We start from the raw sequence: 25287 nt of genomic DNA, 5'->3' as shown, positions 1-25287 counted from the left end.
AGCAAACTATTTTTAAGAATAAAACACGAAGTTCAGAGAAGGAATCTCTTTTCAACAAATTCATTATCAAACTGTACAATCGTATATATATGAAAATGTTTTGTTAAAGTTCTAATTCCGTGAGGAAATCTGAACACTAATAACCAAGATTATAATAAGATGAATAAAATGAATAAAATGTTTTGGTTACAATAATTAAAAGTCATTAAATGTCATAGAGGTGTAAAAATAAACAAGGTGATATGATGAGTATTCATGAATAAAATAGTGAGAATATAGGACATAAGTAAAAGGGAAAGGAGTTATAATAATAAGAGAATGATAATAATAATAATATCAAGACCATGGCAACGAGAATGATAAGACGTACTTCTTTTGTACGCATAGTTCTGGTTTGAGCTCATGAATGGTAAGAGCTTCGGCTATTTTTAGGGGTTTGATACGAAGAATTTAGGTAGATTTGAATGAATCATATAAACAACCTTAAAATCAGACTGTTGATCCGTAGAATGATTACAGTCGATTAGGTGTTCAAGTATAGAACTCCTAACTGCCTTCTTTTATGATTTTAAGGTTGTTTATATGATTCATTCAAATCTACCTAAATTCTTCGTATCAAACCCCTAAAAATAGCCGAAGCTCTTACCATTCATGAACTCAAACCAGAACTATGCGTACAAAAGAAGTACGTCTTATCATTCTCGTTACCATGGCCTTGATATTCTTATTATCATTCTCTTATTATTATTACTCCTTTCCCCTTTACTTATGTCCTATATTCTCATTATTTTATGGAGGTGACCCTCACTTAAAGTCAGTCACACCGACTGAATTTCTCGCCTATGACGAAGGTGAGATATCTGTCTATCAATTAAGGGACAAGTATACTGCACAGTAGTTTATTCTGTTCTACTCAACGGCTGCGAAACGTGGCTATTGATAGTAGGAGATACTTGTAGGCTACTAGTATTTGACTACAGATGTCTATAAATACTACTCACATCTTCTGGGATCACCGGGTAAGTAATAGCGAGGTTAGACACAGGGTATTAAGGAATGATGGTAAATCAGTTGATGAGGCTATAAATCTTGATCGACTGAGACGGTTGAGCCACGTGTAACGTGTGCCTGAACACCGATTACCACCACGCGCAATGCTGACTAGTATATCGGATGGTTGTAGGAAAGTTGGGGGTGGCCAAACCATAACGTGGCATTAGTGCTTGAAGCCACTAACTTCTAGTCTGAGCCATGTTGTTAGATGCAGACTACTTGGTTGGGACCCGTGTGACTATCGTAACCAATGGTTGGAGACTGTGGGTGACGTGGCCCAGAATCGATCGCAATAGATTAGGCGTATACAATCTTTGTCTTCCCTTGAACCGTGAGATTGAAGTTAGTTCATACCTTTCTTTCTACAAACTAATTCTTTCTCCATGTATTATGCAAATTATTTCTTTTATATATTACTACCATTTACATAACCACTTCTATGAATTTGTTGTTCATCTTGTTGTGCTAATGATGCATGGCAACTTGGACCGATGCATGTATGTGCCTGGTCCTACCTTGTAGCTGACTGACTGACTTTGAGGCTGACAAAAGACGGAAACAACGATGTTGGCACTTTTTAACTGAAACCTCTCTCATAACCCAGACTCAATTTTAAAGGAACTAATAAGTTGTTATTTCTCCCTGAAAAATTCTGGATTTCGAAGTACTTGGCGACACCAGCCCGAGAATTACAGAGCATATAAAAAATCCGAAAAAATAAATCAGAGAAAGACTTGCAATGAAGTAGGTGTAAAAGACAAAACGTTATAATAAGGATTATTATTTAGACCACCAAATGTATATCTTTTGTTTTACATTACCAATTGAGTGAACTTGTACTGGGAGTAGTTTGGTTTGTGTATATCTGGTCACGTATTTGGCTGCTAATTCACTTAGGCTCTGTATCACAAAATATGTCATCTATATGCGATGCATTGTTGAAGCCAGTAGCCCCAACAGATATCGAGCCTCGTTCTCGTAGTAAAGTGACTGTTATAGGTGTTGGAATGGTTGGAATGGCGGCAGCATTCTCGACTATGCAAGTAGCAGGAGAACTCGTACTTATTGATGTCGTAGCAGATAAAGTTAAAGGAGAAGTTCTTGACCTACAACATGGTCAACAGTTTTTTGGCAGGTGTAAAATTGATGGAGGAACAGACTACAAATACTCCGCAAACTCAGACATTGTCGTCATCACTGCTGGTGCCAGACAAAACGAAGGAGAATCACGACTGAACCTTGTTCAGCGTAATGTCGATATATTCAAGAAAATAATACCAAATATTGTCAAATACAGTCCGAAATGCATCATAGTTGTTGTGTCGAACCCTGTGGACATTTTGACATATGTTGCTCGAAAATTGAGTGGATTTGAAGCCCATAGAGTAATTGGGACCGGAACAATGCTTGACTCTGCGAGGTTCCGTTTTCTGTTAGGTGAGAAATTGGGAGTGTCTGCCAACTCTGTACATGGATATGTAATTGGTGAGCATGGTGACTCGAGTGTTGCTGTTTGGAGTAATGTGAATGTTGCTGGAGTTCGGCTTTCCTCTCTAAATCCGAAGATAGGATGCAAAGATGATCCTGAGAACTTCGAAGAAATACATAAACAAGTTGTCCAGAGTGCCTATGACATTATTCGCTTGAAAGGTTATACCTCATGGGCAATCGGGTTGACCTGTCGATCACTTTGTAACGCACTATTAAATAATCTTCACACAGTTTATCCACTCTCTGTTCCTGTCAAAGGAATCCATGGAATCAACGAAGATGTTTATTTGAGTTTACCATGTCTCGTTACTTCATCTGGAATCAGCCATTTGATCCCACTTGAACTTGGTGACGATGAATTGTGTAAACTGAGAAAAAGTGCTGCCACTCTGAATGAGGTTATAACGGGGATCAAATGGTAAAGTCGTACGACTCATGGTTGCTGCATGTTTACGTACCAAAGAAAGCTAGCTTTTCGACCTTTCATGTATGTTCTCTCTGTTTTTCAATTAGTAAGTATTAGATATGAAGCTTCTTAATTTTCGTTTCTTGAGATTGTTAAATTTTTATCCAAAGAATTAAACATAAATTAATCTGGTAGATATATAAACAGCTTTCCTTCTATACTGTTAGCTGTAACAGTGCGTGATCTGAGGTTTACTTAACTACATTAGATTATTTCACTCACCCTTGGAAATTATTTAGGGATGATTTAAATTCCTGTCATCTTACAAATCAGGTTTTTATGGTATCACACATTGTGAAGAGGCTTCACAAACCGTCTTTTAGCTTACTATATGTAGTTGCAGCACATATGATTTGAATTTGTAATAGTCTGACATTAAAAAAGAAGGTTTGGTTTTTTGTAATCGTTTTCTGACAGAAATAGGTTGTTGGAAAAAATTCGAAAATATTTCTGACTTCTGTAATCATTTGTGAAGTTTGACACTTAATCGGTACTTATTCGATGGTGATTTTGTCAGTGAACTGAGCTGTTTGTTTACGATACCGTTTAATGTATTACTTCATGAAATCATCAATAAACTGTCATAGTGCATTTTTGCTTATATTCATTTCGAGACTACCTTAAACAGTAATAAAACGAAAACATCTATTTTAACCAGTTCAAAAATTATTTACTCGACTAAAGCTAGGTAACCGAATATCTATGTGGCAAGGAGAAACTATATTAAGCAATACTCATCGTACATATAGTTTCCCAGTTATTTATTCTCGATACTTCCTAATCGCACATTTTGACAAATTTCTGGGGCTTCTATGAATTAAATGTTAGGTTAGAATCTAAATACCCCCCAAAAATATGTTTTATTTTTACACACTCACTCGTGATAGCTTTTTATCATCGTAACTAATATGACTTCAGTCTACGGATTTTTTAATGGCCGCTTTTGTCAACAATAAACGTAATAATGTTTAAAAAGCAATGTTAGATTTCCAACATAGACTCTCTTGGCTTTTTAACTCATTAGTTAACAATCTTTAAAACCGATTCCCCGAATCCAAACACAGAAAGTTCATAAAAGTCTCATTTTAGAATAAAGTAGGCATTCATTCAAATGGTACTAACAAGTCACGAACTCTTATTAACAATTTTAGATTCAATGACTTGAGAAGTCATGTATATCCATATTCAGAAAAAATACATTGTTTAGTATTTACGTAACCTCTCGTCGACACTAAACTTTTGGTACAAAACTTCTAGCCAGGATGATACAAAACAAAAGCATATCAGCTGGTATACTATTCTAAGGTAAGATAATGCCTACTTATGTGAGATTGCTCGTACAGCTCCAATGATGTTCGCTTTATAGCTCGCAAACGTAATGATGGATCGCCATGAGTTTGAATTGCTAATAAAGAGAAACCAAAAGAATGCGTCACACGATTTTCAATGCTAATGATACAAAGAGATAAGATGGTAAAATGTCATACTAACAAAAATTGTATGCTATTTGCATCTGTCTGTGTTTAGTAAATCGTATGAATCGGATATCTGTGTAACGTAATCGACATTCTAGCCAATCAATTCCTCTTTTCAATGATCAGGACGCTTTCATTTCATGCTAGTGTACGTGTTTATTGTTGTCGATATGATTCGATGCTAGACGCAAGTGCATTTTGCGAACTTACAATTCGTCGTCTCACTTTTGTCTTGTTCCCCTATATTTCTTATTCTCGAACACGTGTTACTTTACACACTCCCCCCTCGTTAGCAAACAACGCATCTTCACAATAAACGAGAGCCTATCAAAGTCTGAACATTACATCGATTATAGCATTATCGTTCTTTTAATGACAAACGAAAGTAGTGTATCTCAGTGATAAATGACCAGGTCAGGGTACCGTGATCGATCACTGAACATACAGAATGATTTTGGGTCTAAGTAAGCCAATATTGAGACCCTTGATGGACTGTGAAACCATATATTTTGTTAGTCCGTAGGGTTATGTGATTGATTTCTTTGAAATGGAGATATGTGTCTTAATCACTTCGAACCTAACCTTACCCGGTAGGAATTAGTGAATGATAGCTAAGGGTCAATTAGTAACAAAACAGAGATAAAATAGGAGAACGTTTAACTGCAAAACAATGGGATGGTATCTACTTAGAGCACATAATAATCAGAAACAAACAGTAACGATTCATTAAAGGTCGTGATGACTGAAATAATTATGCACCAAATATTCTTCATGTTGAGTGTTATCGATATGCACATCATCTACTCTCGACTAGTTCTCAAGTCTATGAAGTATACTCAGACGTCCTGTCGAAGCTTGACTAATATACCGAAGGATGACTCCACTACATTTATGGGGTAATTATAATCATCTATAATTAGAGGGAAACTGGGGACCATGGGAACGAAAAAACGGCATAAAATCACCGCGTTAGGTCTACCGTTTTCATGTGCTAGTCTGTTCTATGTTATGCTACTTTCAGTAGAAGGGAAGTCTAGAAATTAAGGTTAGTGACAACAGAGGTCAAACACTTAATGTCTTTCTAATTTCTCTAGTGAAATGGGATATGGTCACAGGTGTAAGTATTGTTAAAGCGGTTTTAAATGAGAGACTATCATCGTTCTAACAAAAAGCTGGTAGTGGTGATTTTGTTTCACAGAGAAGTTATCGCAAACTGTTCGAAATTCCCAAAAACTCCCTTGCAAAGTAATTCTTCAGTCAGTCAGTCAGTTACAACGTAGAACTTCGTACGTACGTACATCAGTTCGAGTTGCCACACCACATTAGCACAGAGATGAAGTTGTCGATTCAAATCCCATAGTGGTAGAAGTAGTAAGAGTATAAGTATTATGTGAAATATTAGGGTTTGAATATGTTATTCAAGGAGTATAATCCAGTGTAATAAATTTGGAAAGAGGAAAATGATAGAGACATGAAGAATTCAGAAGATTAGAATTTGGCAGAACACAAATAGTGGATGCACCTTCGCCATTGCAAACGATTTTGAGCCATGTCATTCAAGGTCTCTAACCATCGGTTGCTATCACCTCGCGAATTCCGACCAGGTAGTCTACACCTACCAACACGGCCCAGTCCACTTGTCAGCGACTTCATGGATTTATGCCATGTTTTGGTCTGGCCACCCCTAGCTTTCTTCCAACCTGCTCCTACACCATGAAACATTGCACGTCGGGGCAGTCGGTGGTTGGGCATACATAACACATGTCCCAGCCATCTCAACTGATGAAGTTTCACTACTTCATCAATCGATTTGCCATCCTTACCTAGTACCCGTTTCCTAACATCTGCATTACTTACCCGGTGGTCCCAGGATATACGAGCAATGAGTCGAAGACACCTATGATCGAATACTAGTAGCCTACGAATATCCTCTACTCTTATCGGCCATGTTACACTGCCATAAAGTAGAACGGAACGGACTGCTGCACAGTAAACCCGTTCTTTTGTTGCTAGACGGATATCTTGCCTACGCCATAAATGGCGCAAGTTGGCGAAAGCTAGACGAGCCTTCTGTATCCGTGCTGAGATTTCGTCACACACCAGACCACAAGGGCTGATGAGACTCCCAAGATAAGTGAAGCTGTCAACACGCTCAACTACTTCACTCCCTATCATTAGTTCAGGTGTCGATGCAACCCAATCCTGAAGTAGCATTTTGCACTTCGAGGGAGAGAATCGCATCCCGAACATGCCTGCATTGTTGCTTATAGTGGTCAGAAGACTCTGCATTTTGTCAGCGTCTTCACCGAATAAAACTATGTCGTCGGCGTATTCTAAGTCAACAAGTGAATCTCCCGGTAAAAGTTCAACTCCAGGAGATTGAGATGATGAAAGTGTTATCTCTAAAAGCATTTCAACGACAAAGTTAAACAAGAATGGGGAGAGTGGACAGCCCTGACGAACACCACTTGAGGTAACCAATTCTGATGACAGCTCTCCATAGGCTCTAACTCGACCAGTTGTGTTCGAGTAGAGAGCCTTTATGAGGTTAATGTACTTCTTTGGTACTCCTTTCAATGGCAAACACTGCCATAGAACCTCACGATCAACGGAGTCAAATTTCGCCTTAAGGTCAGGAAATACTACTATTGTGGGACGTCTGAATGTGTGTCTATGGTGTAAGATTCTAGAGTCCTAGCTAAGGAAGCCTGTTGTCCTATTTGGCACATTGTTCGGACATTAAAAGTTCCTATATGTAGTTTAGAGCGTGGTTTCAGGAGACCAGGAATAACGTTCCGTGTACTTGAATCGTTTGCCCTAGCGGTGCGAGGTGATAAAAGGACGTGGGAAGGGTTAGTCGTGGAGATAAGAGAGTTATTAGGAGTAGGAAGGATTTGAAAGTGACCAACTTGGTAATTCATAGGAAGATAACATCCAGAATGCGGTAGTTTCACTCTCGATAAAGAGTTACGAATGTCACAACTAATTGATGATACCAAGAGTATCCGAGAATCGACTGGTCATTTCTTGAATCGTATTTCTTTTATGCGATCATTTCTGGTTTCATCAGTAATACTTCACTTCTAATGAAATCACACCCAACTAAATGGTTCAGGTCATCTAAGGTTTGAGAAGTTCGTTTGAACCTTCATCAATTTGTAAATCTTCTTGTTATTTTCCATGGCCCGTCAAATACTACGTGATAAAGTCACCAATCAGAATATCGACCTCTATGACCTTGTCTCTGTGCTGGATTAGTCATGCGTTAACTAGTACTAGCAGCACTAAGTCAACACTGAGCCTAATTGGTCGTTTGTGTAGTAGCTTCTCGCCCAACTCAGACCGTCCATCCCACAACACAAATATTGGTCTCCAATATGTAAATCGTATATTTCAGACAAACGTGGTTTATATACAGGTAAAAAATTCCCGCATCACACCAAAAAATGAAAAATAGTAATTATACAAGGTCAATCTAAAAGTGGCTATGAGTATGGAATACTACAACCAATAAACTCGGAATATGTTAACAGTAGCCAATAGGTCAAATGGAAGCTGTTGATAAAATGAATATGAATATATACGTAATCTAGTTATTTAATAATTATCCAGTAAAAATATATGCAATAACAGTCCATAAACAATTCTCAGCAATTATCATTCATCTATTATTTGTTCGTACATAACATTTTCATATGATGATATTGGAGTAAGAAATGGTCAGTAGATTTATTCAGTCATTCTGAATAATTTGAATTTAGTGGAATGGGACTTTTACTCTCATAAACCAGTTTTGTCTACGTACCAAATGTGTCGACAACAATATCTGGGTAGTTTGCGTATGACAAACACAAAATCTCACCACTACATTACAGCCTAACTGTGTAAATTCCAACAGGAAATTTTGTATTTGAGTGTCATTTTTTCTTACAAATGTAGTATGATAATTCACAAAATTCAGCTTCCCGAAGAGGGAATTAAAGTGTCTTGATTTTGTGAATGGTTTGACCGATTTATTTATGACAAGCTTACGTTTGGTGGGTTTTCTAAAACCACTTCGCATCATTCTCCTTAAAATCAGTATCGGTCAAAATGAAGATAGACCGTAGTATTTGCCAACAAAATCTGAGCATCCTGAAGTTTCGAAATGTCGTACTAATTACTGGATATCGGTTATGTACAAGTAGTATGCACACTTTATTCGGAACCGAATGCAAAATTGGTGGTTTATAGCATTTATAGGACTGAGCTAGATATTTCCCCCTGTTGTGGCTTCATTCACTGGATTTTGAGACCTGATTGTCTTTCAAGTATTGATTCCGTTTCAATCGCCGGGAATTGTTACCAGCTGTTATGTGAAAAATTGACTATTTGTAATTTATCAAAATGATCCGGAAGTAGATTAGTCTAGTTCCAACACAAGTGAAGTTCACAGTCAACAATTGGAAGCAATCAGTTGACAAATGAGTAAAGTGTTTACAATATTCCTTTTTTGGTGATTGTAGTTCGTTCAGTTAAATATCTCACTGCCACTCTGGATAGGTTATTTCGAATTCGATTAAGACCAAGGTTTTACTCCATTTAAAACTCATAACTTCGTAACCGCAAAGTATTCCTTTGTTCGCCTTTTGCGTAACTGAAAGTCGAGTCAGGCACTCAAAGAGAATGAATGGGATATAAAGTAGCATTTGTGATCCTTCAGAATAATTAGTCAGAACCTTTTCTGGTGTATAGTTTCAGTGGGCTATTGAAGTTTAGCACCTTTTCATGCATTAATTTTATGCTTGTCTTCTGGAATCACAAACTTTGTGTAATTGTGTTGGTGTGCATTATATATTCAACTTGCTATTCTATCGAATTATTTGCATTTTGATATACTGTATTAATTAGGAGTGTGTGAATTATTATAGTACAAAGTAGGAATCCCAGAAATAACGCAGTTTAATTAAGAAGTACTAGATGACGAATGTATTGTATTTTGAATTCGAAATCAAGCAGTCATCAAGTACAAAGGGATCATCAGTTCATACAAACACCACAGATACCATCTTCAATGTCAAATAATAGATTACCTTCACAAACAAAATTGAGCTATTATTAAATTCCTGCGTACTGAATCGATGTCGATGTGAATTCTTTCAACCTTTGTGCAAATAATTTTGATACCAATAAAAGCAAAGTATAGTATTTAGATGGATCTTTTAAACCAACAAGAGAAATGGTCATGTTTTTACAGGGAACTTTTAAAATTTATTTTATTGTAAGTCTCAATTAATTACTTTCGTTAGTTAATTCCCATATAAGTACCTAATTAAATATCTGTTGTTATTGTTATTGCTCCCCTTTTTTATCTTTATCAATACTACATCTTTTTATTGTATTCTAGTCATATCACCAAATTGGTTTTAATCAATGATGAACCAATGTATTTACCGTGAATCTACATTATTGGGATAATTAATATTCCGTGCTTTATTTATGTAATTTGGTTAGCTTTCGGTGATTTGAACAAATTATCTTCTTAACTGATAACATAAATAAAGAAGCCAAAAATCACCTTGTTTGAAATCCATCTAGTGGCTTAGTTTCATATAACTCGTAGAAAAGCTTGAATAAATCTAATTCCAGTCAGTCAGCTACAACGTAGGACCAGGCACATATATGCATCGGTCCAAGTTGCCATACCTCGTTAGCACAACAAGATCAACACCGGATTAATAGTAGTTAATTTAGTGTTGGTAGTAGTATATAAATTATAGGTTGTATATAAGGATATAGTATAGGAAGGGAGATATGAAGCAATTTTAGTCTCAAGGTTTAAGGGAAGATAAAGAGTGTATATCTAATTCTAATCTAATTCCAAATGGTTGTTATTTGTATGTGACAAATTAGACCGATGTATACTTATGAAAAGCCTGATGTTGTTTGTGTTTGAATGACTGATAATTTGAAGTATGTGAATTATAGTATGAACTAGTAATCCCAGGAATAACGCAGTTTAATCAAGAAGTATTAGATGAGCACGAACGATGTACTGTCCTTGGAATTCGAAATCTAAACAGTCATCAATACACGGGAATCATTGATTCATATAAACACCACATCCTCGATAGCTCAAATTGGAGTGTAAGTGTCTGTAATCGATTGTACATCTTCTTCTTAAGTTCAACCTACGTCTATCCGACAGTGAATTGGATGTAGACTCCGTATTATCTAGAATGAACTCGTTAGTATTAGAATTAACAACCGAAATTGGAACAGACTCACCTGATTTCTGGAATTGTATACAATCATCATGTCGTTTGTGGAGTGAAACCACTGTTATTTACAATTTGAATCATAGACTTTCCAACACTATCCTCCCCCACGAAATAGTGTTTGATCCTTACGTCGCAATGTTTTAGCCAATATGACGTTCCCAATTCGCATTATCTTCTCAAATCTCACGCTTCGATTATTATATGTCAGTATTTGGGGATAAACACTAATATACAATTTGAGGTATTCCATCATGTGACTTTGACTTGCATAAAAAATCTGTCACATATTCTTTTGCTATGCATATTAGAATACACAGATAGATATGCATTGATATCTGTAATTAACACATGTGATTCATCTAGGCTTAATTCACCTGAGAAACAATCGAATGGAAAACATGCATCTGCCTCATACTCATTAGGATAATCTTGAACTTGATTTGGATTCTCTGCCTGTGAAAACTCTATATCTGGGCAAACTGGTTCTCTGATTGCTTCGAGAAAAATTGCTATTCCTTCTGATTCATCGTACCGCTGACTAGGGATTCTACTCAACAAACATTGTTCGTGAGAATATCCAACATCTGATACAATAACATCAGAAATGTGACTAGAATTCGACTCATTCGGAACAAATTTGTCACATTCATTAGGAATATCATTAGAGATAAATTTATTGTGACGACGAATAACATTTGATATAATATCAGAATTTGATTTTTCTGAAATATTTACATCAAATTTATTAAGAGTTTCATTAGAGAATAATGGATCATTAGGAAAATTAGCATCCACCAAAACTGAACCTGGATTTTGCTCATGATTTGACGCATTCAAGATATTATTCTCACAGTTGTAATGAATTTCATCAGAAATATGCGAATTATTACGACAAACCATATCTGGTACAATAACACGAGAAATCTGATAAGAAGTTGGTTGATTGGAAACATTTGTCTCACAATGATTCTGGGTTGCATTCAACTCTATACTGTTATATGACACTATACCGCTTCTAGAAGTCTTGGATAAAGACAAGTGATCATTAGAAACATATACCTTAGCATTAGTTTCAGCGAAATGAGCCATGGTATTACAAACTGACTGAATGTGTCCAGTTTTATCACATTTAAAGCATTTAGAATTATGAAATACACATGAATTACTTGGGTGAAACTTGCCATAGAACAAGCATTTACCAAACTTGTGCTCATCTTCACGAACTGTTTCACAATTTAATGAGTTGTTATCCGAATAACCTTGATTATGTATCGAACTGCGACGACTTATTAAAGTAGTGGAATTCCTGATGTCCTGGCGAGTCATTTCATTGAGTTTTTCCTCTTTACCGCATTCGAAATTTGTATGCTGCACATGATCTAACAGTAGTTCCTTGAGAGTTGCATAGGGGAGTGAAATAGGTTTGTCTGGAAGTGACAAAGTCTTTATAAGGCTGTATGGTTCTTTTCCGATAAATGTAAGGAAATGGGCCACAGTATTAAGATACTCATCGTTTTCCTTGGTCAAAGCCCAGATTTCGAACCTCTCCATGTAATCCTCAAAAGCATAAAAATCTGAATGTATATCCAACCGTTCCATCACAGGTTCAATCGTGACGCCAATGTGATAATTTGAAGTATTTGAAATATAGTATAAACTATAGTATGAACTAGTAATCCCAGGAATAACGCAATTTAATTAAGAAGTATTAGATGAGCACGAACGATGTACTGTCCTTGGAATTCGAAATCTAAACAGTCATCAATACACGGGAATCATTGATTCATATAAACACCACAATGACTCGTACTAATCTTTACTGTGTACCACAATGTCATAAAAGCTGGTGATAAAAGTTTACGTCATAATGAAAATATCTGAAAAATGTTGCCAATTTCCGAAGACCTTTCAACACATTGATAAACAACGCATCTTTGTAGTCTAAAAAATGAAACGTTGACAAGCTAATGCCTGATATTCTTGTACATTTTCATGATCTTTTCAAGATGATACTAAAATATATTGTTTCATATATATGCAACAAAATAACTGTTTGTAAACTTGATTTTTATGATTTGATGTGTTTAATTCATCAGTTGCTATCTCAAGTTATTTTTATCTAAAGTGTATTTTTTACTGGTCAAATATCGTTTGTACATCTCTGATCAATTCAATCATAGTTAATTTGGACTTGAGTAATCAATAGCTAGTTTACAAGGAATCATTAGATGATTAGAATCATTTAATTATTTCAGTAATGTTTTGAACTATTTAAAATCGTATTAGGTCTCAATCCATGTCATCGTTGGGGATGAAATTTAGGACTATTGTCTGAAGGTGTGTGTAGTACAGCTAGACTTCTGAATTAGAATCTAGTGGTAATCATTTTTAAATGCTATCGATCAGCTAGATTAAACAATCATCCTCCAGTGTAATGAGTCATATGCGTCTCACTTCTGACCTCGTTGGTTTTCAAAAGTTATAAGTTCTCAAAACGACGTTGATGTATAATGATGGGTAATATAAAACAGATAAATTTCATGATTATGAGAACGCGTAAGGTAAAGTGGGGAGGAGAACCATATGGAACATTCTTTGACACTATGACCTACCAGAGAAAATTATCAACACCATACGGAATTCATGAGACGAATTTCACTGAAAAATCGTACATGGAGAACAGCTGACTGATGTATTCCGAATAAGTATTGGTGTCAGATGAGTCTGCTTACTTTCATTCTTTCTCTTCCTTGTTGTTGTTGATTGGATTATGAAGACCTTAAAAATGTCAGGGTAAGCACGAAAAGCAATGAACAACAGTTAAACAAGGGTAGGGAGTATCAAGGTACAGACCAAACACACAGAAGCAAAACAGCGAGTGAAGAAGAGCATTAGAGCTGACAAGCAGAAATACGTTGAAGACATTGCAATCACAGCAGAAATGCTGCAAGTTAAAGAGATGTGAGACGATTATATGATATGACGAAGAAACTAGTAGGGAAATATGGCAAACCAGAACAACTAGTCAAGTGTAAACAATGCAAGCTTATCAATGTGATTCAAGAACAACGGGATGGGTGAGTAGAGCACTTTGAAGAACTTTCGAAAAGACTAGCTTCACTGAACCCACCGCAATTAAAAACAGCACCTACAGACCTTCCTATACATTTCACTCCATCAACGATCGAAGAAATCATCATGCACATCAGAGTGAGAAAGCAACAGGACATGACAGTATAACACCTGAAGAACTGAAGTCAGACACAGAAGCGAATGCAATAAAGCTCCATGTTCTTTTCAGGAAAATTTGTGAGGAAGGACAAGTGCCGACAGACTGGAAAGAAGGATACCTCATCAAGAGATCAATCGGAGGAGATCTGGGCAAATGAGAGAACTACAGTGGCATCACACTACTATCGGTACCAGGAGCAGTGTTCAATAGAGTGTTACTGAGCCGGATGTAAGATTCATCGAATACCAATATATTGGTCAAGATAGTTTTGTTGTACTGAGGTGGAACTCTGAAAACTACCACGGCCATCGTTTTATGTGGACAAATACATGGGTTATGTTAAATCTAATTGTGTTGACCAGCTTACATAAACGCACCAAAGGCACCTACATCGGAATAAAAAAGGAGTATTTGTGTCTGCATCTCTGAACATATTCCACAAAAGCTTAGATTAAATGGACATAACATTTTGCTTGTCATTTGCTCGTCGATGAGCACGATGTCGAAATTTCTAAATCTTTCAAAACAATCAATAAACAAAGGAACAAATAATGGTAGGTATTTTCGAATCTGTGGAAATAAAAAAATTTAAACCTAATTTATGATAACAACAATAAAACATATTCCAAAGGACTGTTATTAGACAACATCGATCTCAATTTAAATTTGAGATGATCTAGTCTTCAGATTGACAATGGTGGCTTCAAAATCAAATCATCCAGCTCACAGAGTATAATACTTGTAAGAACAACCATCTGAAATAAAAATCTTTTTTATTACTCTAGTACAATATGTACATGATTTCTCGAGCTAAGTTCTTAGTATTCATTGATGAATTGTTACCATGGAAGCATAAAATGCGATTTCTCGTGATTGTGGCATCACTAGAAATATACTCATCAGATTTTTTATACTTTATCAGAAACCGAATTTACTATTAGGCTATCATAATGAACTTATAACAACTAGAAAATATTAAAAAGACTAACCAAGCAACCTTCTTTATTACTCAATGATTGTAATACTTTTAACTTCAATGTTGATTTTTGATATGGAGAGCCAGTCAGGGGTAGCGTAATGAGAAGATCAATCGATGGCAATCAGAAGTGACCTAAAGAACAAGTGCATTTCAGTAGCTACGAAATGGATCAACTTCCTAAGGATTAGAGCTGTATATATATTAATGAGTATTTGTGTATTTTATCCGGTAGCCTAATCCACTTCCTCTCTCACTCCTGTGTTCTCGCTCAAGTAGTCAGTTAGGGGGGTTAGCGCGTAGCACACTGGATAACAGTATCAGACTTAGGACACTCTCTGTCATAGCAATTTTCATTATGGTGCACTCAAATCCTAAATAGTTATCATAGACTTGTATGAAAATATCGATTCATTATTTTGACTATTTTAAACTTTCTTAATATTGTTAAAAGGTTTACTTTTTGTTAGGCTTTGTAATAAACCATTCAAACCATAATTTTTCTATGAGTACTTACAAATCACTTACAAATCAATGTTCAGATCCGGTATGTAAATTTTTATTGACACACCAAAGTGGTGAATAACTTGGTTATTTATTTTTGTCAATAAGCCAATGAATGCTGAATCATTAAAAACATACATAGTAAATTTTCAACAATACGGGCTAGATCTCACTAAAAATCTATAGACTTCCATTTAACTAATAAATGAAACTAATGAGACTTTAAATAGAATAAAGGGACACCAGCAATAAAATGATGTATATCAACTTGTCTGTCAGTAAATCTATTCAATGTGTGTAAAACTCTTTTAAATAGGTCTTAACAAAACGATATGTTTTCTCAATAGAATATTAGCACATATAATAAAGTTTTCAAGAAAAATCACTTGGTGAGAAATGTTTATTATAAATCTAATTTACAGTTCATGTATCTAGGTCACACATGTTGACATTTATGTCAACGCATATTAGCACATATGTATTACCACTTGTGATATCGCAAAAATTACGTCCTTGAAACCCTATTTCTAAACGAAATTTAGACTAATGCTGTTTAGTAATACATAAAGAAAATTCTATTAATAAACGTTTATTTAATTTGCTAACAAGCTGTTTGTTAAGTCTGTTTAATATTCTCTGTCTTTATTCACTTTCCTTCGACTCTTTTGCGTATTGCTTTATACTACTTATTTATATTCCGTAAACAGTTGCATTCCTAGCAATTTTTGCGCTTATGTTGTGATGCAAGTTTATCGTGTAATATTCTGAAATATTTACATATACTTATAACATGTATTGTATTTATCATAATAATTACTTTATCTCAATCATTGTAGCAGTTATTCACAATTTTGTTTATTTTTTAACCCTTGCTTAAATGCAATGGTTTCCATATTATTTGCTCTTGGTTCGGTTTTTACTTGTTGATAAATTGTCATCAAGTTTAGACATATCTAACAGCTGTATTTTGCACTGTCGTATGTTGGAATTATTCTTTATGTTACTGCTGCAGGAAATCCTTTTTATTTCAGGCAAAAAGACTTTGTAAACGCCTTAGACATCTCACAAGTTAATGTTTGTAACAAATTTCTGTAAATTATTCAATAAATCATTGGGATCTCTTAAAAACTGATCATATTTACGTGCTATTTCTCCTTATCGTTTTTAACTTCTTAATCGACGAAATCTATCAAAGTTGATTTATGTTTTACGATTTTCTAGAAAATCTCTACAATCTATAGTAAATAATAACATATTTAACGGACAGTTCAATTTTCATTTAAAAAGACAGTAAATTGTTTCAAATGAGAAATCAGTAGTTTTAATTTGGAAATAATTTCCCTGTTCTTGGACGATTTTCATATAATTTGATAGTAATGTGGTGTGGGCTACTTAAATCCACACAAGCAGTATATAACGATGGTCGGACATTGAATGTATTTCAGTAGAAGATGGATAAGGAAAGAATGGAAACGAAACGCAATTGGTATGAAAATGCATGAACAATTATAATCGGAGACTATGGACAGATATTTGCATAAGGAATGGTCAAGATTGGGACAATGAATTAATAGTTTGCAAATAAACAGTTTACGGTATGGTGGTCAGATTTTAGTGTGATAGTCTTTAATTTCCGTGTCAAAAACATTCGATTGCCCCCATTCATGTTCTCATTCACTACAACATCTTCCCTATTGTATCATTACCACAGAAGAGATAAATAGTTACACTGAGTAGTTTTATTCCACTTCCTTTCCTGTAAACGACATGGGTTCTTTTGTAATCAATAAAAGTAGCTGATACAAAAATGTGTAATTGAGAAAGAAACAAACACAATCAATACGACGTTTAACTGAATCCACTTCAATTGTTTAAACTATCCACTTTTGACTACTGTGTTGTCCATTATAAGCATACTTTGCCAGTTTTCATCTTCGAACTAGGATGATAATGGAAGACTACATAGTTCAAAAATATTTCACATTATAGTTTATGTGTGATGTGTGCTATTTATACGGACAAATATAGGTAGTATTGTATTAGGAATTGAAAGTAGAATTCTTACAAGTAGAAGGAATCAGAAAGCAATTTAAATAACAACAAGTAATGGAAGAACGATAGAAATAGTATGAAGGAAATTGATTAAATAATGCATTTAACGTATAGTCATTTTTAAAATTTTTTGGAATGCAATGTATAAGTTTATGTTATGCAATAGATTATTTTAATCTATCCAAATCTTAGCTCATTACACTTATATATTGTCTCACAAATATGTTATCACCAAAAACAAAACAGTTGTTACTTTGTCTGTATAGGGCTGTAATGATGTTTTTGGAACTTCATTGAAATCAAAAATAACTACGTTATTGATGAAATTAGTTTATCAATTAGAAACAACAATAATTCAAGAATTGAGAAGAATCTTTGCAAAGATAAAAGTTTTTTCTCAATCAATAAACGTTTTATTTGACATTTTATAAATTATAGAAAAAAAAACAACAACAAATGATTTCAATGGGTTATGTGATAAGAACCACAGATTTGAGCATATTAAATACCAGTAAAATAATTCTCTTATATAATTATCTTCTTTACTATGTTCTCCAGTTATATAAACCTACAAAGGTTATCTTACAAGTATGAAAATGTTTTTTCAGACTGAAAACACTTTTGTGTGTGTGTGTGTGTGAGGGAGAGTAAATGTTAATAAAAGTGTAAATTCAGACATTATCAAAGCATAAGATATATATCACCCAAAATTAAAATGAATTTAAAAACTTTGAAAATAGACCATGTTGATTATTAGCAAAGATGGATAGTGGCTAGCAGTGGAATCCAGGACGCGCGTTTCGTCCTATTTGAGACTCGTCAGCTGGGTGTACCTGTATTTCAGAGTTGTTGTTCACTCTGGGACTCGAACCCAGTATCATGTTGATTATTTTTAGTTGATTTTTGTTCAGTTTACAACATAAATATATTTGACATTATAAAAATGATAATATTTCAGATTTCTGAAAGAATAGGACCTTCGTCAATGTTGAAAATAAGTCTTACTGACAAGCATTATTAAATGTGATATTTAAACTAATGACTTTTGACCCACATCATCTACTGGACAAGTTATCATGACAAAAACATTTACAAATCTATAATTCATCTTATGAGCTTTTGATTTGAAGTTATGCCAGTTCTCCTGGTTCTCACATATTACATTGTCATTCGGAATTGTTTGTTGATACAAATATGATCTATCTGGTACTCTGTGGTGTGGTCCAGTGAGATTCATGTAGCTTTGTGTATGCGTTTGTGTGGGAATATTGTGCCGCATATCATCAGTTTGTTGAATGCACATATTTTTGCGAATTTCTCCCCATTTTCATTTCTCTCTCCCAGTCCATGTCGTCCAATTATATCTTCATATCTAGTGTTGTCCACTACGACTTTAACATTTAAATCTCCCTTTATGATGGTGAGGTCCTTTCTTGAGCACTTAGATATGATTGATTGCAGCCTCTCATAGAACTGATCTCTATCGTCATCGTTGCTATCATTGGTAGGTGCATAACATTGGATAACATTCGTTGTGATCCCCTCATCCTTTGTTTTGAATGATGCTTTGATGATTCTGGATCTATGAGATTCCCATTGCTCAAGTGCATTTTGTGCGTCTCTGAATAATATTAGAGCAACTCCCTGAGTGTGCGGAGCATTTTCCTCTTCGTGACTGGAGAACAGAAGCATCTCTCACGTATCGAGCCTTTGCTGTCCAGCTTGTGTACAGTGGGTTTCTCAGATTCCGAGAACCGCCAATTTTTTTCTCTTCATTTCCGTTGTTATTTGACTGGTCTTCCCTGTCTTCCACACTAACCGAATATTCCATGTACCTATATAGTGTTGCTGAGGTTGTTAGAAGGAGTATCGACCTTGTGACTTCCGAAAAATCTCGGATTTAATACTGAGGCGTCATAATTCCTCCTTGAACTCAGAAGGCAGAGTTTAAATAGTTTAATTTGTTTAATCTGATTGGCGTTTTTTTAGCGAGGCTGTTTTCTACGGGATGGGGTTGCAGACCACATGCCCAACCCTCCTCCTTTAAAAGGGCTGAGGACCGTCAGTAAGTCTTGAAGAGCTACAGATGGAGTAAGAATGTAAGGTTAAAGGTGTGAAAGTGTTTTCATCAATGTGGGGTCGGGTGTGAATATAGTCGATTTAATGTTATTCTGAATAAAAAGTAAAGTCCAAGTTTTTCCATAATTCTTTGTATTATGTCATTACGTTACTTTTATCCACAGTGACATGTTGACATTTTTTAACCTAGGCGTAACACTTTAGTCATTAAGATGTTGAGTTTATATTTTTCCAACCTAACATTATCTCAGATCACTATGTTGCACACTAAATAAGGACAAACTATACTCAATACGACAGGTGTGAGCTTTCTTTTAGTGTGACAAGTATAGTACCTATATTAGTCTGTGTAAACTTTGTATGTGTTTTACTGTAGCCCTGTGAATTTTTCCATCTATTTGATGTTCATCAACTAATCATCAAGTGTATGTAAAATCAGTTTATTAACGAGCGTACTTATCTTGACGTAATCGTGATTTTGGAGAGTCAACACATCTTCGTTTGTATCAAAATATCTGTAATCTTGTTTTTAACATAGTGGACTAATAAAAGTCCGTCTTTTCTAGCGAAAACAATCTGACTTACGTTTAGCTTATTTACAGGTAACTAGTTAAGTTCTCGTTACGATATTGATGTGATAAAAAAGACCGTTTATCACTCAGTTTCCTTCTTTTTTGTGTGTTGTTTTGTACTACTTTATAATACTAAGTAGTTCATGATTTCCAACGAATCTAAAACTCGGAGAGCATGATGTTTCTTCAGTCATGAACCGATAAGCCTAAAAGTTCGTATATCTGACTGTGGATTTATTCCATCACTGTCTGAAGAAGCATGAAGAGCACTTATAGAACGGGAATCTCATAGATCCAGCATCATAAAACCATTCTACAAAACAAAGAAGAAAGGGATTATATTGGGTGTCATTCAGTTCTATGGACTCATAAATGTTAACAGTGGAGACTGTAATAATCAGTTATATGAGAGACTGCAGTTCATCCCGAAAATAGGTGAGGAAAAGACCTGACAATCCTGATGGGTGAACTAAACGCCAATGTTGAAATTGATAACACCATGTATGAGGATATCATGAGACGACGTGGACTGACTAGAAGAAAGGGGTGAGAATGGTGACAGATTTGTAAATTTATGTGCATTCAACAAAATGGTTATAGGCGGCATAATATTCCCCCATATACACATACACAAAGGCACATGAGTGTTACCCAATCACACTACACAGACCCAGATCGATCACATTTACACCACTAAAAAAATCAGAAGGTTAATGGAAGACTTGAGAACCATTAGTGGAGTTGAATTAACCACACATCACCACTAGCTGGTGGTTGCCTAGATGAAACTGAAGCTGAACAAACACCAGACAACAGGGGAACACCACTGCAAATGTTTAATACAGACTTCCTGACAAACTGACAATCTAAACGAATTCAAGATAACTCTCAACAACAGGTTCCAAGCCTTACAAGATCTATTCAGTGAGAAGGAAACTCCGATGAAGAGTAACTGGAAATGAATTAAAGAAGCATTGATTCCAGTGTGTCATGAGGTTCTGGAAAGCAAGAAGTATCAGCATAAAGAGTGGATCACTATTGATGCCATATTCAAGATTAAAGAAAGGAAGAACATAAGACAGCAATTAACAACAGTTAAACAAGGGTAGGGAGTATCAAGGTACAGACCAAACACACAGAAGCAAAACAGCGAGTGAAGAAGAGCATTAGAGCTGACAAGCAGAAATACGTTGAAGACATTGCAATCACAGCAGAAATGCTGCAAGTTAAAGAGATGTGAGACGATTATATGATATGACGAAGAAACTAGTAGGGAAATATGGCAAACCAGAACAACTAGTCAAGTGTAAACAATGCAAGCTTATCAATGTGATTCAAGAACAACGGGATGGGTGAGTAGAGCACTTTGAAGAACTTTCGAAAAGACTAGCTTCACTGAACCCACCGCAATTAAAAACAGCACCTACAGACCTTCCTATACATTTCACTCCATCAACGATCGAAGAAATCATCATGCACATCAGAGTGAGAAAGCAACAGGACATGACAGTATAACACCTGAAGAACTGAAGTCAGACACAGAAGCGAATGCAATAAAGCTCCATGTTCTTTTCAGGAAAATTTGTGAGGAAGGACAAGTGCCGACAGACTGGAAAGAAGGATACCTCATCAAGAGATCAATCGGAGGAGATCTGGGCAAATGAGAGAACTACAGTGGCATCACACTACTATCGGTACCAGGAGCAGTGTTCAATAGAGTGTTACTGAGCCGGATGTAAGATTCATCGGATACCCAACTTCAAGATCAACAGACTGGATTCCGTAAGGATCGGTCATACACTGACCAAATTGTGACATTATCGATCATTGTTGATCAATCAATTGAATTCTATTCTTCATTGTAAATCAACCTGTTTGACTATGAGAAAGCGTTTGACATTGTTTATGGGAGAACCTCATAGGATCATCTTTGATACTGTGATGTACCTGGGAAAACTTATCAACACCATACGGAACTCATAAGACTGATTTCACTGAAAAATCGTTTCAGACATCTGATAGAGACGGCTTCAGGAAACTTCAGAAGACTGGAGCCTGACTGTCTATTAATCACTTTGAAAGATCTCAAGATGTCCGTCTGATCTCCTGTGTCCAAGAAATGTTCGGTAATTGCAGCTGACGAGAACCAAACCAAGTAAAATGAACCCATGCTTTTCAGCCCAACCTTTTGTTCTTGCTCTCTTCAAGATAATAAACGGAGTTATGTGTATGGAACCAGAGTGAGAGTTTTCACCTTGTAAGAAACCAATTTGGTTAATCTGAAAGACTAACCGTCAAATAATCTCTCGAAATTTTCTTCAAACACATAACTTAGCATTGTCATCCTAACATAAATGTCTGAATGTGAGGTGCAATCATTATCATGAGAAGCGACTGTATTGTTCAAAATGCCATAATTTATCATGAAACGTGTGAATGCATTCACTAATCCATTTTCTATGTGAAATCTGACGTAAACAACCAACAACAAAAACAAAGCAGCTGATAGATTGGTGTACGGAAAAAAACAACACGTCTTTATTTATATTCAGTAATAGCTATGGTAATAGGACCATATGGACTGGGATAGATTTCGACAATGAAAGTCACATGATTGTCTGGTTATAAACGTTTGTTTGCTTATTGGTTCATCAGCCAATAGAATGTGGTGACCTTCAGAATGCTGTCAAAGTATTGGCGGGTACTATTGATTGGTGCGGCGTAAACATGAGATTCGGATTGAAAACTGAGGGAAGTATTGAGAAAATCTACGTGGGTGGAAAAATAACAGGCTAGTCAATAGGGATATGAACAGAGTGATAAATGTAAGCATTCATCAGATGGACCTGACTTAAATTTTGAAGTACCTATTTTCAGACTAATATTTAGGAGGACGTGTTAAAATGTTTTTTGTTTTATCTAACGCTTCTACTCTGTGCAATCATTTCATTTATCAAATAATACGCATAACTTCACTTGTTAGTTTTCAAATATGACACAAATGATTAAATGGCAAGCTCAAAATTTATCTTGAATGTGTCACTCACCTCAAGTACTTTTCATCATGTACTTTTGTGATAATTAGAAATATTTGAATTAATATACGAACTAGGAATCCCAGAGATAACCCAGTTTAGACCAAGAAAAACTAGAAGAGCACGAACGAATGTATTGTATTTGGAATTCAAAATCAAGCAGTCATCGAGTACAAAGGAATCATTAGTTCATACAAGCATACAAGCACCACAGCTCAAATTGTAGTCTAAGTTTCTGTAATCAACTTCACGTCCTCTCCTTAAGTCCATCACGTGTCTCTCCCACCCACAGTGTATTGGATGTAGATTCTGTATTATTTAGAATGTACTCATTAGTATTAGAATTAACAACCGAAATTGGGACAGCCTCACGTAGATCTTTGAATTGTATTTAATCAACATATCGGTTGTGTGTACTTAAATCATCGATATCTAGAATTCGCACAGTAGATTTCCCGACATTCTTCACTACAATCTCCATGGCTGGTCGAAGATCATTTCCACAATCCAATCACCTCATATTCGAACGAAGAATTCTTCCTTTTAATAGCTTTGATGGGGTCTCTTTCGCTACAGAACGTTTAGAATTTCTGCATTGCAGTAGAAACGTATCTACTGCCCTCTTCAGTTCATTAAATGTTGAAGCGGCAATAGAATCAATAGTAGTTTTCAATGTCTTGACAAAATTTTCTGCCTGACCATTAGAACAAGGGTGCCTGGGAGCAGTGAACAGATGTCTGCATCCTATACCATTCAGCCAAGTATTGATTGCATCCGCAGCAAAATGAGAGTCGTTATCAGTCAATAACACCATGGGAACCCCTTCTCGACTAAAAAACTTTTCTTAATGCTTGGATTGTGAAGTCAAAATTTGATGAAGTTGTGAAAAAACTCCAGGCCACTTCGATAAAGGATCAATGACTACAGGTGCATAGTATTTGCCAAGAAATAGACGGCAATAGTCTTCATGAATTCTCTCCCAGGCCTCAGACGATACCGACCATGGAGTTCACTTTGAAGGCTGACTTTTCAACTTATGATATTTTACACAATGGGTTGCTGTACGACATATGTCTGTATTAATCTCCGGCCACCAACATGTGAGCCTTGCCAAGTACTTCATTTTCTCAACACATGAGTTATGTCAGAATGCAATTATATCGGATGAAGTATATATTTAAGAAAATTTATTATAACAATATTGCAAATAGATGAAAGGCATAACATGTTGCATTGATTGTAACTTAATTTTTTTTATCATTTGAATCGATTTCTATACAGTTTATCGTGTAATTCACGTTCTTCTAAAATTTATTGGCAGAATTATGTAATGCAAAAATGTAACACGCAAACATGAATTAAAATTACAGTTCTATGTTACGCCATTTTGGTAAAATAAGAAACTAATCGGAGAGTATGATATGATTTTCAATTTTTATTTTAAAAAAATAAAAAAAATTTGGTTATTTAGAGGTCTGTAGCATTTCTTAGAATACATAAAAGCGATAATAGTTACAACACTGAATTAAAATTAATAAATAAGGAATATCTCTCTGGTTCTGCGAATATTACCTAATAATCATCATCAGTTATTCGCTTAGATGTAAACAATTAATTACTTAACCGTTTTATCCAAATCAGCTGTTATATCAATGCACATTCAGTCTTGAATTTCCCTGTACAATTATTCTTTAGGCCAATATATGAAACACTCATTGTTACGACAGTTAATGATTATAGTGTAGTACTAAGAGGTTAGACGAAATGGAATGACTGATGTTTTTGTTGCGTATAAACATTTCATCATTGATTATATTATAGCAACTCTCCTACATCTGATTTTGATCACGGTTAATTTTGTCGAGCCTTTTTATTAACTTATCTAATAGAGTGTTATTCGAGCAGTAACAATTCGTCTATTTCTTTGTATTATTATGCTCACAATCATGTCTGTATAAACGTGTATGTTTGATCACATGTGACAGCCTATGTGCATAATCCTCACTGTAGTTTGAATGTCAATTGCTTAAATCTCGCTTGATGAGTCATTCTCTTTCTGAAAGATATACTTATGATCTTGAATGATACTAAT

The 25287-nt window shown here is 35.3% G+C and overlaps 1 protein-coding gene across 1 annotated transcript; it reads left to right on the top strand.

Annotated features, from left to right (window-relative positions):
* Positions 1-1871: 1871 nt before the first annotated feature.
* Positions 1872-3600, top strand: Smp_038950 (putative l-lactate dehydrogenase). The gene has a single exon (XM_018789814.1). The coding sequence runs from the start codon at positions 1968-1970 to the stop codon at positions 2964-2966; it is 999 nt and encodes a 332-aa protein (XP_018655219.1). The 5' UTR covers positions 1872-1967; the 3' UTR covers positions 2967-3600.
* The last annotated feature ends 21687 nt before the right edge of the window (positions 3601-25287 follow it).

This window comes from Schistosoma mansoni, chromosome W (assembly GCF_000237925.1).
Source record: "Schistosoma mansoni strain Puerto Rico chromosome W, complete genome".
Lineage (NCBI taxonomy): Eukaryota > Metazoa > Platyhelminthes > Trematoda > Strigeidida > Schistosomatidae > Schistosoma > Schistosoma mansoni.
This window is presented reverse-complemented; position numbering and strand designations above follow the sequence as displayed.